This window comes from Camellia sinensis, chromosome 9, assembly GCF_055761805.1.
Source record: "Camellia sinensis isolate YWXY chromosome 9, ASM5576180v1, whole genome shotgun sequence".
Taxonomy (NCBI): domain Eukaryota; kingdom Viridiplantae; phylum Streptophyta; class Magnoliopsida; order Ericales; family Theaceae; genus Camellia; species Camellia sinensis.
In genome coordinates this window covers 792,542-812,450 of record NC_138969.1, presented here as the reverse complement: position 1 = coordinate 812,450, position 19,909 = coordinate 792,542, and the positions used below count along the sequence as shown (strand labels likewise).

Sequence of the window (19,909 nt, the reverse complement as noted above, 5' to 3'; positions counted from 1 at the left end):
ACTATCGGGAAGTTTTATGATGTGTGCATATGCATATCTGACATGTAATATTATGATTGGTGAGATGACATTATATGTTGATCTACTATCCTTGAGCATTGATCATTTTAATTGTATATTGGGCATGGATTGGTTGTCGAAATATTGTGCCACTATTGATTGAATGAATAAAACCATTGAGTTTAAACCACCTGGTATGCCTGAGTTTGTGTTCACTGGGCGTAGAGTAGTTCCACCACCATACTTGATTTCATTTATGAAAGCTAGAAAATTGTTGAGAAAAGGTTTTCAGGGCTACTTGTTTAGTGTGTTGACTAAGTCTTCGAGTAGTACTAGTGTGGACCCTATTCCTGTCGTTTGTGATTTTCCTGATATGTTTCCTGATGACTTACCTGGAGAGCTAATCGATAAGGAAATTGAGTTCACCATTAATGTTGTGCCTGGAACACAGCCGATTTCTAAGACCCCTTACAGAATGTCAACCTCAGAACTGAAAGAATTGAAAGCCCAACTTCAAGAACTATTAAACAAGAAATTCATCCATCCGAGCACTTTGCCTTGGGGTGCTCCAGTTTTGTTTGTTAAGAAGAAAGATGGGTCCTTGAGATTATGTACAGATTACTGTGAATTGAATAAAGTAACGGTCAAGAACAAATACCTTTTACCCCGAATAGATGACCTATTTGATCAACTTCAGGGAGCCCAAGTGTTTTCTAAGATTGATCTTAGATCCGGGTATCACCAGTTAAAAGTCAAGGCAGAAGACAGAGAAAACTGCATTCAGAACCAGATATGGGCACTATGAGTTTTTGGTAATGCCATTTGGGGTAACTAATGTACCTGCAATGTTCATAGATTTAATGAATAGGGTGTTCAAACAATTTTTGGATGAATTTATTGTTGTCTTTATTAATGATATATTGATTTACTCTAAAAGTAGGGAAGAACATGAGAATCAATTGAGAACTACCTTGTAGATTCTGAGAGAAAAGAAATTGTATGCAAAATTGTCCAAATGTGAATTCTGGCTTGACAGTGTGGTATTTTTGGCGCATGTAATCAACAAAGATGGTATCTCTGTTGACCTACGAAAAATTGAAGCTGTTGTAGACTGGACTAAACCGACAAATATGTCAGAAGTTAGAAGCTTTCTGAGACTTGTAGGTTATTACAGAAGATTTGTAAAAGACTTTTCAAAACTTGCTATGCCATTGACCCAATTAAATCAGAAAAATGTGGCGTTTGATTGGAACAATCAAAGAGAGTCTGCCTTTGAAGAGTTGAAGACTAGATTAGTAACTGCACCGATTCTAACACTACCTAATGGTACTGAAGGATTCCAGATTTATAGTGATGCTTCCTACAAAGGCTTGGGGTGTGTCTTAATGCAAAATGGAAGGGTAATTGCTTATGCCTCTCGACAGCTCCGTTCTCATGAAAAGAATTATTCGACCCATGACCTTGAACTCACCGTAGTGGTGTTTGCTTTGAAGATTTGGCAACATTATCTATATGGTACGACTTGTGAAGTGTACACGGATCATAAAAGCCTCAAATATTTTTTCACCCAAAAAGAATTGAACATGAGACAGAGAAGATGGTTGGAGTTGATCAAAGACTATGATTTACAGATTTTGTATCACCTGGGAAAAGCTAATATTGCGATAGATGCCTTGAGCCGAAATTTGATGGGAAATTTATCATGTTTTCTTACCGGTCAAAAGGAATTACTATGCGACTTGGAAAAGAATGAGATTGAAGTTGTATTGCGAGAATAGGGTGGGATCTTAGCCACTATCTCTACCCAGCCTGCAATCGTTGAAGAAATTAAAGAGAAACAACTGCAAGATGAGTTCTTGAAAAAGATTGTGAATGAAATTGACTCAAAATCAAGGCTCGGGTTTGTATTTAAAAACAACATGTTGAAATTTCAGAGTCGTCTTTGTGTACTAGATTGTTCTGATTTAAGGAAACGAATCATGACAGTAGCTCACAACTCCAAATTTGCCATGCATCCAGGAAATACAAAGATGTATCATGCTATGAAACAAAATTTCTGGTGGCCTGGAATGAAAAAGAGCATTGCAAACTTTGTAGCCCGATGTTTGTATTGCCAACAAGTCAAACCTGAACATCAACGACCCATTGGGTTACTACAATCGCTTCCGATACCAGAATGGAAATGAGAGCATATCACTATGGACTTTATTGTGGGATTACCTTGCTCTTCTCGAGATATGGATTCTATCTGGGTAATTGTTGATCGTTTAACTAAATCTGCACATTTCTTACCTGTTAAATCATTGTATAATGCGGATAAGATGGCTACCTTGTACGTTAATGAGATTGTGAGATTACATGGCGTGCTAGTATTTATTATGTCTGACAAAGATCCTAAGTTCACTTCAAGATTCTGGCAGAGTCTACAGCAAGCTTTGGGAACTAAATTGAGGCTAAGCAGTGCTTACCACCCACAGACAGATGGCCAATCTGAACGGACCATTCAAACGTTGGAAGACTTGTTACGAATGTATGCTCTAGATTTTCAAGGCAGTTGGGAAACCTACTTACCATTGGCCAAGTTTGTGTATAATAATAGCTACCATTCAAGTATCGATATGGCTCCTTACGAAGCTTTGTATGGTAGAAAATGTGGATCTCTGATTTGCTGGGCCGATGTAGGTGATAGACCGTTATTGGGACCAGAACTGGTGCAAGAAACAACTGAGAAAGTGAAACTGATTCAACAATGCCTAAGAACCGCACAGAGCCGACAAAAGAGTTATGCGGATGTCCGGAGAAGAGATAAGGAGTATGAAGTTGGTGATTATGTGTTCATAAAGGTGACTTCTATGAAAGGGCAAACCCGATTTGGCGTTAAGGGTAAGTTGGCGCCAAGATATGCTGGGCCATATGAGATTCTTGAGAAGATTAATTCAGTAACATATCGAGTAGCCTTATCTCCAGTAATGGAAAACATGCACAATGTCTTTCATGTCTTTATGCTTTGGGATTATTTGAGAGATCCACTACATGTGATTGAGCTGACACATGTACTTCTAAAAGATGATTATACATACGAGGAGAGGCCAATGCAAATTGTGAACCGCCGAATCAAAAGATTGAGAAACAAGGAAATTCCGTTAGTGAAGGTTGATTGGCAGAATTATGGAGGAACTTGTGCAACTTGGGAGACAGAAGAAGACGTGATGAGAAGATACCTTGAGTTGTTTCCTCTGAATCCGGTGTTCTTCCAAAATGAAGATAATTCGAGTTCAGAGGACCAAACTCTTTAAGGGGGAAAGACTGTAACAACGCTAACCCATGATTAGTGCTAATTCATACTTAAGTATGCCTAATAAGTAATTAAGAAGAAATCCTGAGTTAATTACATGTGCATTGCATTATTTTGTGTTTATATCTTTTTAACGTAGAAAGATCGGTTCATGTTTTTATTCAATTTATGAATTGAAGGCCTTGTTGGCATCCGATTCGGAAATTAACTTGATTTATGTGTTATTTGGAATTTTTAGAACATTATGGTAAGTTTAATTAAAATTCGTTTCGGAATGAAATAATTAGAATGATTAATGCTCAATTAAGCACAAGTTAATGAATTTATTAATCAAGCCTATATAAGGCCATTTCATTGACTCCTACACATTGTTTTGACACTTTCATTTCCTCTTAATTGAACATCAAAATGTCATAGAGGAAGAAAGAAGAAAAGTTGAGCTCAATTATGAGGATTGCTAGAGAACTTGTGAATTTGGACTTAGGAACTCAAGGATCAAACTCTTAGCTCTCATCTTGACAAGTTTAGGTAAGAATTCAACCCTTTGTTTGAGCAACTATGAAGTATAAGACATGAACTCTAGAGAATTGAGATGATTAATGTAAGAATTGAGTTAGAAATGAAGAGTATTGAGCCATACCATGCATGCATGCATATTTTCTGATATTTTGAGTTTAATTTCCAAGAATTCCCTCATGAATGTCTTGAATTCACCTTAATTTTGGGAAATCATCAAGTTTCATGTTGTTTTGTAGCATTTGATCATGTTTTGAGAAGATTAAGTTCAAAGAAATTCATGTATGCCATGTTCATGGAACATTCATAAATTTTAAGTTGAATGCTTACGCAATTGGCAAGCTATTAGGCCATGATTTCTTGAAATGATCCTTAATTCATGATGTTTTATGAGTTTCTCAATGTTTCCTCAAGTTTTGACCCAGAAAAATCAAGCTTGATGCTTTAAGATTGAGTTTTGAAGCTTGGAAGCAATTCTGGAAATTCTAGAATTCTGTGTCCACGCTCGAGCGACCACTTTGTGTCTCACACTTTCGCTTGAGCGACCAAGGGCTGGCTCGAGCATGAAATGCATGCTCCCAGAAGTTTTTATGTTTTACAGCATGCTCGAGCGACAACAGTTGCGCTCGAGTGCGGGCATATCTCTCACGCTCGAGCGAGTGTTGAGTGGGAAAAACAAGCAACCAGTACTTCTTCAAGGTTTGTAGACCACTCGAGCGAAAGAAGTTAAGCTCGAGCGGACCCTCACATTTTGTATGTCCACTCGAGCGAGGAAAGCCACACTCGAGCGTGGACCCTATTTTCAGCAAGTTTTGAAAAAATGTTTTCACGTACATTTTTGCATCTTCATTCCATCCTAGGCATTTCTAGGCCAAGATTAAGACACTATGATGAGGATAAAGGCTAGAAACACACTAGGAACAAATGAAATAAGTTGTGTACAAACCTATCGTGTGTTCAATGTATGTATCTGTCATGTTATGTAGGTCACACGCCTCACGCTAAGTAAATTGCTTACTCTACTCGTTTATCTGGAGCCACCGGTTATCTGTGAGTAATGACTTAGTAAAGCTATGTTCAAGTTAAATTAATGAAACGTTATATTCACACTATGAATGATTGTCCGCCTTTGGCAAACATTTATGACATTAATGTTAAGATTCAAGTATGTTATCTGTACCTGGACCGGAGGTTCCTTAATGGAACTAACAAATTATCTGTACCCGACTGGAGGTTCTTTTATAGAACTGACAAGTTATTTGTGCCCAGTACGGAGGTTCCTTTATGGAACTGGCAAGTTATCCATACCCGGCAGGAGGTTCCTCTATGGAATTGACAAGTATGATCTATGATGTTCTGTATATGATCTGTTAACGCTAACAAATGAATTATGAATGATCCAACATGATTTCTGAATTTTGTATACGTGTTGAATGAGAGCACGACTATGAATTAGTTCTATGTACGGATTTAATTATGGGACGTCATTCATTTAACCCTTAACTCTGTTATTATTCACTGGGCTCTCGCTCACTATTTATATTACGTATGTAGGTGATCAGACACGTGACCAGGTTCAAAGTTGAGGACATGGAGTTTCTATTTTTGTCAGCCAGCCTTCGTGCCTCCCGAGGAGGTTCCGGTTTGAGTCAAGCCTCGTGAATGTGTATTGGGGATGTAAAGGTTTTTGTTCCTTTTGATTTGCGATCAAGTTTTCTATTATGCATACATGAAGTGACTTAATTGTTGCTTTTTGTTTTGATCACATGTATGGTTATGAAAGTTCAAAATTATCAGTCCCATGTATGTCTTCACAGCTCATTGGACTATGTATATTACATATATTTGCTTCTGCAGCCCCTATTTATATGCTATTATGTTAAGAGGCCTTCGGTAATCCAAGGATTACTGGTTGGTTATGACACTAAACCTATAGGGGCGGGTTTGGGTCGTGACAAAGTTGGCCTAGGTCCTTAGTTTGGTTAAAGATTTGGGATGTTTTCAATTTGATACAAGTTTGATGAAACCATTGGAGACCAAAAAAGTGTAATTTTTCACCAAATTTAAATTTGGTGATGGATTTGGTTAAACATCGGAGATGGCCTTAGGCTAATAGTATTCAAAAGTTTAACATATAATAATACCAAAAAAAAAAAACTAAAAGGATATGATTAATGTTGTAGAGTAATTTTGATTGTTAATTGCCTCTACTTATTATTTTTTTTTGAACTCCACTTTTGAATTTAAAAAAAAAAAAAAGAAGGGATTTAGGCTCTCACCTTCTTCTTCTTCTTCTTTATTTTTTTTAATTTAATTAATTAATTTATTTTTTGGGTTTCTAAGGCCTCGCTTAGTAACAAGCTATTTTAGTAACTTTTTTACTTTTTATGAAAAGATGTGCAGAAAAGTAGATAGTGATGTGACCACTTATAGTAACATTTGACTAAAATGTATAGTTGACAAACGCGACCTAATATTACTTTTATCCTTAACATTTGGAACCCTACCTAATCCCCTATTTATATCTTTGGCCACCGGCACCCTACTTTTCCAGCAATCTATTCCCCACATCCGTATCACTCCTAGCCCATCCTCGTCCACCCTTGCCACCCCTAGCTCATCTCTATCCACAGTCATCTCTTTGTTTCATTATTTCTAAATTTTTTTTTTATTCTTGGCAATTTTACCTTTCCCGAATGAGACCCTAACTCCTTGCTTGTCAAAGACAGAATGTGATAGAGAGGGAGGTTATAAAGTGAGGAAGAGCAAGAGAAAAAGAGCGATAAAGAGATCAATAGAGAAGATAGAGAGAGTGAGAGATAAAGAGATCAACACAGAGAGAGACAAAAACAAAATGATAGCGAAGAAGGTTGTAAAGAGGAGATTGAGCGGGGCGAGAATGACAAGAAGGGACTAAGATAGCGGAGAAAGTGGTTGTTAAAGCTAATAGGTGGTAGAGGTAGGGTTAGAGTTAAGATTATGATTAAGATTATGGTTTGAATATAGGAAGTTACGAATGAAGACAAAATTAAAATTTTATGATGTGATAAAATTATAATGCAAAAACCATAAAGAGATGGAGGTTCAAAGAAAAAAGTAAAGTGTTATGAGCAACACTCAACATTAACGACATGATTCTAACATTTAAACCAACTAAATTGACAATATTACAAAAATATATATACTTTTCAATTATTGGGTTCTAGGAGAGCATGGCACGTGGTATCTTTTTTTATTGTGATTGGATTTGACAGTAGGATTCATTACATTTATGTTGGGTGTTTTAGAATCAGTAGCAGCATATACATTTGTGATTAGTGAAAAATACCACTTGATAGTGCCATGTGGTATTTTCAAGCATGTGAGGGTAATAACAAACCAAAGCATGTGAAATCAAGCATGTGAGAGTAATAATATCTTATTAGAGTTAACCCTTTGTATTAGAAATTTACATAAAATGATCATATGCAAAGTACATAACACATATATAGAATTTTTAAGACAATAAAACCCTTATATAGTGATTCCGTTTATATTTTGCTACTAAAATAAGAAAGACAAAGTGAAAATGAAATTACTAAATAAAGATATTATTGTCTTAAAAGATCAATAACGGAAACTATTATCCTAAAAATTCAATAAAGATGTCTATGCTTTACCTATGATTTGATTGGGCATAAAATTTTAACAAAATAATACTTTAAGATGATTAATAATTAAATTTTAAAGTTTAAGACAAAATGCAAATAGATCATAGTAAAGAGAATATACTTTAATTTACCCTTATTTAAAAGAAGAAGAAAATAAAAAGAGTAGATGAGCTAAGTCATGAGAAAACAAAATAAAAAAAATGAAACAACAAAAGACAGATATATATATATATATATATAGTGAGAGAGAGAGAGAGAGAGAGAGAGAGAGAATGGCATAAGAGGGGAAAGGAAGAAGAAGAACCGTCGCTTTTGTTAACCCTCATACATTAATATTTCTTCATTTTAATTATTATTATTGTTACTTTACAAAGCAAAAAGAAAGTAAAGTATTGCAAAATCTCCACCTGTGTTTAGACACACACCCACAGAGAGAGAGAGAGAGAGAGAGAGAGAGAGAGAGAGTACATATTCATCATTTTTGATATCATTCATTCCTTTTCATTTATATCGCAAATGAGTTGAATTACAACAAACCTAATCATTCAAGCTCGAATCTTGTGAAGATGATTTCCATATTCTGTTAATGTTGTTCGTTCGACCTCTTCTCTGATTCACCTTTTCATCTCTTAATCCATCCAAAAAATAGGTTTTTTTTTTTTTTTTACACACTCTCTCTACATATATATATATATATATATATATATATATGTATATGCATGTATGTATGATTCATATAGGTTTATCGTAATGATTTGTGGAGAGTGTTATGAGTTTTGATGTAGGTGGAGACATTTAATTTGTGCCTGATTTGATCTGGATTTGATGATGTAGAGAATATGGATCTGGATACTTTTCAATTCTTACGTTACGGGGACTTGTGTTTGTGTCCGTGAATGTGAAGGTGAAGCGATAACAATTAAGACTTGAATGGTTAAGCTTGTACCTGTAGCAGATAAGGAAGGATTGATTCAAGCCAAAGCTTGTTTCCAGAATCAGACCACGTGATGGAAAAATCAATAGATTGACGAAAAAGTGATCAAATTACAGTGACTTCGGATGATAAGAAACAAGTGATCGAAGTAGAGAGATGAATAAGTTGAAATACGAATGAATGATTCGAAGACTCACTGAGACAAGAGAGAGAGAGAGAGAGAGAGAGAGAGAGAGAGAGATTGAGAGTTCATACCATTGGAGATCTCTTCTTCAAATGACCATGGTGATCTATAGAGCGAAATCGAGAAAGGGAAATCAGATTCTTTTACTCAGACACGATCGAGCAAAATTAGATTTGGGGGAAATGAGCGTCTAGGACAAGTTTTACACAATCAAATTTGGAGGAAATGAGAGTTTAAGAAAAAAAGAAAAATATAAATAAATTGGGCTGAGTGGGTTCCCAATAGTGGATTTACAAGTTTTTGCTTCCGCTGATTGAATTCACAAGTTTTTGATCGTTGGCTGAGTGGGTTCACGAGTTTTTACTTCGGCTGATTTGCCGTTGCAAATAATTTTTTTTTGCAATGGTCAAATAATCAGATGCAAAAAGATATTTTTCTAGTAGTGCCATGACCAAGATTGAAGAGTGTTGTCTGCACTTGTGAAGTACACCATGGATCTCGTTCGATGATTCAAACAATTTATTTTGTAGGATCATTCATGTATACTATTTATTAAAAAAAAATATTACGTTGATTCGATAATTATAACGTATTCAATTTATTACATTTGTCTTAAAAAGAATGCACGATAAATATATTTTTAAAAATATATCATATATTTTTTTGGTAATAAATACAATAAATTGAACATGTTATGATTATCTGGTTAACCTTTTTTTTTTTTTTTTGTAGGTGATATTTATGAAGAATCTTACAAAATAAATAGTTTGAATTATTAAAATGAGACCGTTGATGGACCCATAGCCTTCTCGAAAGAGCCTCAAATATATATTCTACTTGCTCTTTGTGTTTTATGGCCCTATTTGGGAATATGCTATTTTAATTGGCTATTTAATTTTTTATAATAAAAAAAATGTAAAAAGTAAAGAGAGTGATGTTATGGGATGTTTTCTTTTAGAAAAATGATATGCAAATACATTTTCTAGACCCATTTTTTAGACTCAATGATGTGTAAGTCATATAATTGGTTGATGATTAGAAAAAGATTTGAGAGAGTGTTTATCTTTAATATCTTAATTGATTACCACATCATTGAGTTTGAAAATTGAGTTTAATTTTTAATCTTAAATAACAATGATTTTTATTTTATTGACTATTTTAGCCTGAAATGGCTTAAAATGCCCATCCCAAACACCCACTACCGTTTCGCTACAAGAAATTAAGGTTTTAAAGACAAATTTTTAGGAATAAAAATAATTTTTTTGTAAAAAATATACTTTTAAAGACAAAATGAAAGAATTTTTTTGAAAATATATTTAATCATGTTATTAAATTTTCTAGATAAATTTATTTGGTTGTAAAATGATCAATCACTTTTTCCAACAATTTTAATTGTTCCCTAATTAACTCAAATCATATCCTTACAATTTTAATTGGTCCCTAATTAACCCAAATCATATCCCGATAATTTTAATTGGTCCTAGTGAACTCGAATCATATATTATTATATTTTATATATTAATTTTTGATCTCAAAGTCGGGACTACCAAAAACAAAAACAAAAAAAAGTTTCATCACTCCATTGCCGCCTCCGATTTTGATTCTCCTTCTTTCCCCCCCCCCTCTCTCTCTTTCTCTCCCATTCTCTCTCAATTTAAATTTCTTTTCATATATCTCTTCTCTACTGATTCATATATCTCTTCTCTACGGATTCGATATCTGGATCGCTCCGTTGCCGCCTCCGATTTCCCGATTAAATAGATGAATTAGTCTGGATTCGATTCTCCGATTTCCCGGCGAGTCTCCGGTAGCGATTCTGATAAGGTATCATATATTATCAAGTTAGTTGATGATTGACTATCATATATATGAATTGCCTATATTTAATATGTTTGACGTAGCAGCAGCTTCTTGGATGCTTTTAACATTCTGAGATTTGTTGGAATTGAAGTGAATGAAAATCTCCCTATTTCAATGCATGATATATGGATGTAAAATTTGAAGTCAGTTGTTTATAATTGTTATGTCAATGTGGATTCGTTTTTGTTTTTGTTTGTTTGTTTGTTTGTTTTTTTTTTTTTTTTTTTTTGAGAACTAATATAGATACGTGGATGTAGCAACCTACATTTGCTACATTTACAGACCATTGAAATCTCTTATTTCATTCATGTAATGATGAGGATCATATCCAATCTAGGCTTCAGTCCATCATAGATCATCCAACTGATGCTCTGTTAATGTGAAGCCATGATGGAGTGAGGGGAACAATTTCACATTCAGAGGGCAAATGGAATTATGAGTGGTTGAATGTAGTACCTATAATCTGTTAACCTCTAGAATTCAGAACAATACCAGACCACATTTGCCTACCAACATGCACATAAACTTATCTCCTTGTTACTATGTCTAATCAGTAACTTCAAATCTTCATTTATACGTTAATCTGCTCTTCATATTGTCATTTTAGATTTTTCTTGATATCTTCAAATTCAGCAAACAGAATAAACCTACAGAGAAGATTCCTACGTATTACCGTCAAAAAAATGAAATAAATTTGGCTTTGGCTGATCTGCTTTCTTATTTTTAGAACTACTTGTTTTCATACATAACAAAACAATTGGGTCTTTTGTCATTTGCAGAGAATGTGGATGGAGGTTCAGTGATAATACTCATGCATGCTTAGACCCTTGTGTTGTTTGTTTGGAAAGAAAGTGCACTGTAGCTGCTTAAGGTACATTCCTTTCCAAACTTGCAAACTAGCACCATAAGGATTCTAATCGATTTTTTTGAGTAATTTTTTTTTTAAAAAAAAATGTTTGGATTCTTCCTAAACGTTAACATGTGAAAATGATGCAGTTCAATGCCATCTAAATGTTAACATGTGACAGTATATATCTTGATGCTTCAATTTACATTAAGCAGCAAACTTGGGTATGGATTTTAGCTGCTTGTTTATCATGTATTGTTTTCCTGTGATTGTATTCTCATGACCTACTTTGAACTTATATTAATTGCTGTATTGATTTTTCCCTAAGAGATGAATCCATGTAAATCAAATATATGTTCTTGATAATAATGTTCTTTAAAATTGTCAATAAATAGTTGAAACTTCAACTAGAAAAGAATAATAAAATAGTTGAGTAACTGCCTAATTACAGACTAGCAGAAGAGTTCATTGATTCTTGGGATTCTGTTGGATTAGTATCTGCTTGATATTACATACTGCTGATGAAAATAATGGTCAAAAGTTATGTGCAACAAACCTTTAAAGAAGAAAAGCCTAACATGTGAAAAGCGAAAACAACTTTGCTCAAATAATAAACTAATATCTTGACTAATAAACTAATAAACTAATTTCTTGAACAACTTTGCCCATATATTAGTTTTCAATTTTGCTCAAATAACAAACCTTTCTTGAATGTTCTCACTAAATTATGTGAATGTTCTCTTGAATCAGTGAGATATTAGTTTTTGTGTGTGAGTGCACTAAATATATTTTTTCTAAATTTCTACACATTTTGAGTATTGTGAATTATTGCAAGTTGCAACCATATGCGCATTGTACAATGTAGACCTAATAATTCTAGAAAGACAATGTCACTCTTTGCTTTTGTTTTCTATATCTATTCCTCCTCTAAACCATTCTCTCTCTCTCTCTCTTTGTGTGTGTGTGTATGTGTGTGTGCATTGGTAATTCATTTGCTGAGCTATTTGTGGCATCAAATAATAAACTAATTCGTAATTTAGAATAGTAGAACCAAACTTTGATTTTCTTTGCCTTGATTTTCAAATGCTATATATATCTATCATTGGCCAACATATATATTGGCTATGGTTTTAAATAAGAGTATAGGGATATATATCAATATTGGCGATCACGAGTTATCAATATATATGTATATCACGAGTCACGGGATAGGTTGTGATCACAAGTTACTAGAAAACTCTAAAATGACAATATGAAGAATAGATTAACATATAAATGAAGATTTAAAGTTATGATTAGACAGAGTAACAAGGAGATAAGCTGTGTATGAAGAATTTGTAAAATCCCTATATTGATGCTTAATCTGATGTTTCTTTTGCTTTGATGATATGGTCTGATCTAATCCTGATTTGTTTGATTTGATTATATTTGTGTTATTTGGAAATGTAGATGCCAATTTGATTGATTGCATTGTTAAATTTATTTTGATTTGCTTGTTTTATTAGAGTAAAAAATTGTAGCATCATATTTGCTATTTTTAGTATATCCTATTTTTTAAGGTTTTTTTTTTTTTTTCTCTTTCTTCTTTAGTTCAAAGATTGCAAAAACTGTGGGGCCACTATTTTGTGATAGTGGTTCTCATCAGTTCACAACTTTATTCAAATCAATTTGTAATTATTAAAATTTTGAACTTTCTAAGGCTGCTAAAAAAAAAAAAAGAAACAATTTATTACTGATATACATTATTGTAACAAAGCAAAACAAAGTTTACAACAGTTGATGCTGATCATTGAGTTGAATTTATTAGTTTATCGATAAAATTAACCTAATACACTAAACCCAGAAAACATTTTCTTTGTCTGCACTATGTTCTGCTTCAATTGGCTTGAAGTATTCTTCTATGGTTTTCTTCCACAATAACTGTAAATTAGAATAGAAACTCTCATGAGCTAAATTCATATGTGGCCTTGAGAAAAATGTAAGCCCGTTTGTTTAAGATTGTGGAATTTCTTGTGAGATCTTGTGTTCAACTTTGTTGTTGTCAAGACCAGTAGTTAAATGAATGTCTCCCTTCCTAGCCAACCACCAATGCAGTATTCATTAAAAAGAAAAATCATGAAACCAAGAATTTGGATCATAATGTTATTTGTTATTAGACATCGTCTCAAAGCGTGCTTAGATTTGAAGCACTGAGTTACTTAAGATGCTGAAAGTGGCAATGCATTATCTTTGTGACAGATTTTATGTTCTTGTGATTATCTATGATGTCTCTGTCTTCTGTGTTTTCCCACCTTCAAGTTGTAATTTTTTCTGTTTGGTGGATCTGCAGGTATGTGAGCAGCCTTGGTAATAAGAGAGTTGAACTCTTTGATATGGAAGCAGGTGCTAGTGATCCTACAGCAGATGATAATGTTCAAATGGAGTCAGGTGAGATTAGGACCCTCTTCATGTCTGCATCTGAACAATTTGTTGAGCATGGTGTATTATTTTGAAAAGAAAAGTTGTTCATGTGCTCTATGCTTCTCATGTTTGTTGTTATTGAATGCCCCCGATATGATTCGTGGCTTATTTGTTTTTGTTGTTAATTTGTTTTCTGCAAATTAGTAATTTTTAGGCCCTAAGTTCTATGATTAGCAGCTTGGACTTTTTCTGCTATTAAGAACTTCTTGGTGGTAGAATCCTATTATATTTCTGTTGGAATTGAAATCTGCCTTCACCTCTTCTGTAGCTAGTAGCCAATGAATGTAATGATGTTAATGGGTGTGAATTATGATTGTTGCATATGAAATGAGTACAGAAACGAAGTCATTGGATAATTTTTGATTGGTAATCTATTTGAGAGTTTGGCCTATTCTATGCAGGTTCTGAAAGCTTGTGTCAATTTGAAGCTTGAGAATTGAATGCCATTTCAACGAAGCCATTGAGAAGAAGATGCGATGAGTTGAGTTGTTTTGTTATGTAGGTAGATATAACTCTAATTACAATCTGTTCATTGAATAGTTGAATGCTACAAACAATGCTTATGACACTAGCCTTATAAATTGGAAATGATACTTTTGAAATCTCTATCAATTTATGATATACAATCAAGATATTACATACTAATGAATCAAAGTATGGTATTTGTTTGTTATTGAAATATCTTTTAATTAAGCCTCTTTGAATGTGATAAGCATTTTTTTTTCCATGTAGTTGAATTTTAATTTGGAGATGAGTAGATGATCTGGTGATATGTTTGATATTTTCTGTTTGGTTGTTGAGAAATCAAGCAAGGAATATAGGTTGATGTTCAAACTAGTATTTTTAGATTAATTGTTACAAAATCAAAAGGCCAAAAAAAAAAAAAAAAAATTATCAAACTTTTAGAGACCAATTTTAGTTGTCTCAAAAAAATTATAACCTTTACATAATACTTTCATTTGTCCCAAAAACTAAAACTTTTAGAAACCACTTTCATTTGTCCCCAAAACTAAACTTTTAGAGACTAATTTCTATTGTCTCAAAAATTAATTTCATTTGTCCCAAAAACTAAACTTTTAGAGACCAATTTTTGTTGTCTCGAAAATAAATTTTGTTGTCCCCATAATAATTAGATTTTTAGAGACAAATTTTGGTTGTCTCAAAATCAAAACTTTTCGCAACTATATATTTTTGTCTCTAAAAGTCTATTTATAGTGACAAATGCAAAATTTTGTCTCTAAAAGTCATTTTTTGACTTTTCCGGACTGACCATTTGGGACAAACTTCGCGACGGAGGAAATTAGTTGGCTAAAGTTTTTCCCAACAAATATTACGCTTTTAAAGACAGAATAAATTTGTCCCTAAAAAGCTAATTTCTTGTATCCTTTCTCGCATAAAGAGAGAGAGAGAGAGCGAGAGAGAGCTCCTTGTCTTGCTCATTCAATTTTGAAGTTCATTAAGGTACTATGTGACATCCCTTACAAAAGTGCATTTTTTTTTTATTATCTTTTTATCTTTTTGGGAAATTTAGCTGTAAACCCCTTTTACCTTCCTTTTATTGTTAAAAGGACTAAGAAAAAAATTATACTTTCTAAACCCCCTCATAATTATAAAGTCTTTCCTAAAGGACAAAATTTATTATTTAAATATTTTATATGACTATTATACCCTTAACTAATTCTTCCCACTCTCTTCCCCACCCTCTTATACTTGATTGGTTCAAGTTAACCCACTGTTTTGCAGTCCTCATTATCGGAAAGGCGGTGGAATAAGAATATGATTTTTCATGTTCATCGTTGTCAGGAGCTTTTCATACTCATCCAAATACGCAGGTCACTCCATGCTAAACTTTCTTTTTGCTTTTGATAATTTCTCGAGAAACAAACAAGCCAAATATACAAAGCACCAACCAGATCAAGAGCTTTATCTATACTTCCGAAATTGAACATAAATAGACCTCAAAAGTATAATTCTCTCTTTTCCTTCTCTCTTCCATTCCTAGGGTTTGGATTGAATTCGTTCGGAGCTCTCGTGATTTCAACCAAAACTGTGAATATATCTCTATATATCTATATATATATATATGTGTGTGTTTGTGTGTTTTGAGATTTGAATTGTTTGTGTGTTTTGAGATTTGAATTCGAATATATATATATATATATATATCTACATATTCCGATCTCTAATCTATATATATGTGTGTTTTGAGTCTTTAAAATCGCAGATTTGAATGATTGCATAGATCGGTCTCGGCGATCATTTGATTCGAACTCAAAAGCTCAAAGATGTAAAGTAGAATCTGAAAATCTGTGTATGAAAAATCTCAAGATGTTTGAAAGCTCAAAGTTTCAAAAATCTGAAAAATCTGTAAAATCTGAAGAACCGGAGTATGAAAAATTGATATTTCTCTAAAATTTTCAAATTATAAGCCTGATTCAATGATTATAGGCATGATTCAATGTTTTTCAAAGTAAACATCGACTGATTCAAGGATTATAGGCCTGATTCAAAGCTCATAGCTCAAAGTTCCAGCGATTTTTCAGAGTAAACATCAAATTTCATTTGATAGAACCTGAGTAAAATTTTACTCTGGTTCTATTGCTCTGTTTTTTTCATTTGACAGAACCAGAGTAAAATTTTATTTTTATACAAAGTAAAATTTTACTTTTATACAGAGTAAAATTTTACTTTTAGTTTCAGAGTGTAAAATTTTACTCTCATTCAGAGTAAAATTTTACTTTCATACAGAGTAAAATTTTACTCTGAAATACATAGTGAAAATGTAGAGAGAATGATGTAGAGTAAAATTTTACTTTTAGCTTCAGAGTCTTACAGTTTACTTATTTTTCAGAGTAAAATTTTACTTTTATACAGAGTAAAATTTTACTTTTAGTTTCAGAGTGTAAAATTTTACTTTCATACAGAGTAAAATTTTACTTGCATACAGAGTAAAATTTTACTCTGAAATACATAGTGAAAATGTCTTAATAGGAGAGCTGATAGATATGAGGATAATATAGTAAAAGAAACAAGTTTTAAAATATCAGGAGGTTTTGAAAGTACTTATATACTTCTTGTCCTTTTGAAAGAGAAATTAGATAGTGAGGGGGCTATGACCAAATCCCCCTATCTTTTTTAAGTTATATCATCTTTCTATTTTTTGTGTATCTTTTCGTAAAAAAATCAAAAAATATATTTATTTAAATCATTCCAAACACCCTCTAAAATTGTTTATGCTCTCGCTCTTGTTTCTTCCTCCGCCCTTCCTTTCCTCTTTTTTCCTTTTTATTTATTTATTTTATTTGTCTTTTTTCTTTTAATGCCAAGCTTTCATGTCATGAGGGGTCAGACATGTATAACCTTGTATTTAATTCCCATATGTGTCTGTATATATATATAGATATGTATATATAGGATCAGTAGTAACGTGGATTACACACTAGTGTATATGATGAGGGATGGTTAATTTTTTCACAACCACCAAATACAAAAGACGTAAACATAAACTGGTTAGTTAGGCTCCCCAAAGAAATTACACAGACAAACGGCTCTTAGCTTATTAGACTTGCAAATTATGTAGGTAATCCATCTCACTCACTCTCATTCTGTGGCATTGGAAGCCAAGGGAGGACTCCAATATATAAACCCCCAGCCCACCCTCCCTTCCTATCCGCATAATTGTTCCATACATACATATCTATATATCTCTCTCAAATGGATCCAGCAGCAGCAGGAGGAGGTGGAGAGAATAAGGCAGAAGTGGCAGTGAAAAAAGCAAAGGGTTGGGTGGGTTGGGTGATTCCATTGCTGAGGGTGGTTGCATTCTGTGCGACTGTATCAGCAACAATTGTAATGGCACTTAACAAACAAACCAAAACCATGGTTGTTGCCACTATTGGAACCACCCCTATTACGGTCACTCTCACCGCCAAGTTCCAACACACCCCTGCATTTGTGTATGCCCCCTCCTGCCCCCCTTTCCTTTCCTTTCCTTTCCTTTCCTTTTTAACATCTCATTCATTCTTTCTTTTCTCTTTCCTCCATATTATATTATTTTTGGAGATGATGATGATGAGGAACCGTTCACATCACATTAAATTTGAACTTATACATTAATTACATCATACACTTTATTTTCATATTACTTTTTGATAAATTTTGTCTGTACATATACACGAAGCAAACTGTGAAAAGTAGTAAGAAAGGTGATGTAATAATTGTTGATATAAATATACAGGTTCTTTGTGATTGCTAATGGCATGGCCAGCCTCCATAACTTGTTGATGCTAGTGTTGGAATTATGTGGTCACAAGTTCGATTTCAGGGGACTCCGCCTGGTCACCATTCCCATTTTAGACATGGTATGGTATATTTAAATATAGGAATATGAAATCCAAGGTCCCAGCTGTGACCTTTGGCAGGTCCATTCTAGATTTATGTTCATGATCTAATTTGTTCATCTTGTAAGTATCGCAAGACAAATAATTTATGTAAAAAATCATTTTGATCAAATATCAATAATTACATGCTCATAACACATAATCTCAAACTAAATAAATACTCTATTTGTAAAATTATATTTGCAGTTTCTTTATTTTAAAAAAATATGTCTCTATCATGTGATTAAATAATATCCAATGAAACTAAATTTTCGCATGGATGATCTGCTCTGCGATTTCTATAAGATGCATAATTTAGATCATGGAAATAGGCTTGGGACAAGCCGCACTGAGGGTCACACAGATCTGTTTTGGATCATTTTTCTTTTTAGATTTGAAATTAATGTCCGAAAGCTCATTTTGTTGTTGTTGTGTATATGCATGAATGAATGAATGAATGAATCAGATGATAGCCAGTCTATTGTCAGCCGGGGGAAGTGGGGCAGCATTCATGGGAGAGCTGGGGAAGAATGGGAATTCACATGCAAGGTGGAACAAGATCTGTGACAAATTTGACTCCTTCTGTGACCATGGAAGTGGCGCCCTCATAGCTTCCTTCATCGGCCTCCTCTTCTTGATCCTCCTCAATGCCATCTCCATCTTCAAACTTCGAACCCTCAACTCTCTCACTTATTCTGTTGTCCCCTGAATCTCATGCACTGGACTGCATCACTCCTCTCCTCTCTCACCCTTATAATTCTCTTCCTGTTTTCCATTTTTGTGTTTACTTAATTAGTTTACTACTTTGCATGCACTGGACTGCATCACTCCTCTCCTCTCGGCCTTATAATTCTGTTCCTGTTTTCCATTTTTCTGTTTACTTAATTAGTTTACTACTTTGCTCTCTCTTTAATTAGTTTACTACTTTGCTCTCTCTCTCTCTCTCTCTCTCTTTCTAATAAAATATAAGAATAATATTAGGAATCGTGAAAAAAATATCATGAAATATTTCATGAAGATTTTTCATCCCTTGAATAGTGTGTGGTATTTTCTTATATGTGTAATCTAACGGTGAAGAATATTTCATGATATGTAACATAACTCTTAGGCCTAGTTTAGGAAGACTAAATAAGTGCACTTTTTGACTTTTTATGAAATATGGGTTGTGTTTGGGTTGAGTTTGAAGTGATGTGTTAGAGAGATGATGTGACTTAAATAAGATGATGTGACTTAAATAGGATAGTGACTTTTTGACTTTTTATCTTTTTTGTCTCATGCCAAACTTGACCTTAGTTTGTGGCTCAAAAGTCTCGTTTGAAATGGATTTTTTGGTTTTTTTTGACTTTTGTAAGAGAAAAAATAAAATGATTACGGTTTGAATGTAACATTTTGTCTTATTGAACTAAAAAGACTATTTTGTCTTTTTGTGATTATTTTAGCCAAAAAAATCCCATTTTAACCTATGCGAAACGAAAGCTTAATTAGAAAATGAGTAATGCTATAGTGAATATTTAATTATTTGATGCGCAGTACTATAAAAGAAATATACATGAATTATAAAACCCAATACACTAATATATTGTATTAATAAGTAAGATGATAAGTATAAGATCATACCAAAAAAAATATATATTATAAATAGTGTTATTGGTACAGAAGTCTTGGGTAAATTACAAATGCATTCCCTGAGTTTGTTTAAAATACAGGTTATCCCTTATAATTTGAAAAATTACAAATACATCGTTTATTAGAATTTTTTATTTAACAGAATTAACTAAAAAAAT

General features: G+C 33.3%; 1 protein-coding gene and 1 long non-coding RNA gene across 2 annotated transcripts; both read left to right on the top strand.

Annotated features, from left to right (window-relative positions):
* Positions 1 to 13,530: 13,530 nt before the first annotated feature.
* LOC145799022 (uncharacterized) lies at positions 13,531 to 14,358 on the top strand. The gene is made up of 2 exons (XR_014341008.1): positions 13,531 to 13,713; positions 14,148 to 14,358. It is a non-coding gene; the product is annotated as an uncharacterized LOC145799022 (long non-coding RNA).
* Positions 14,359 to 17,333: 2,975 nt separating this feature from the next.
* Positions 17,334 to 19,038, top strand: LOC114271876 (CASP-like protein 1B1). Its single transcript, XM_028213543.2, has 3 exons — positions 17,334 to 17,702; positions 17,984 to 18,107; positions 18,592 to 19,038. Exons 1-3 carry the CDS (start codon positions 17,461 to 17,463, stop codon positions 18,832 to 18,834), a joined length of 609 nt encoding a protein of 202 aa, XP_028069344.1. The 5' UTR covers positions 17,334 to 17,460; the 3' UTR covers positions 18,835 to 19,038.
* The last annotated feature ends 871 nt before the right edge of the window (positions 19,039 to 19,909 follow it).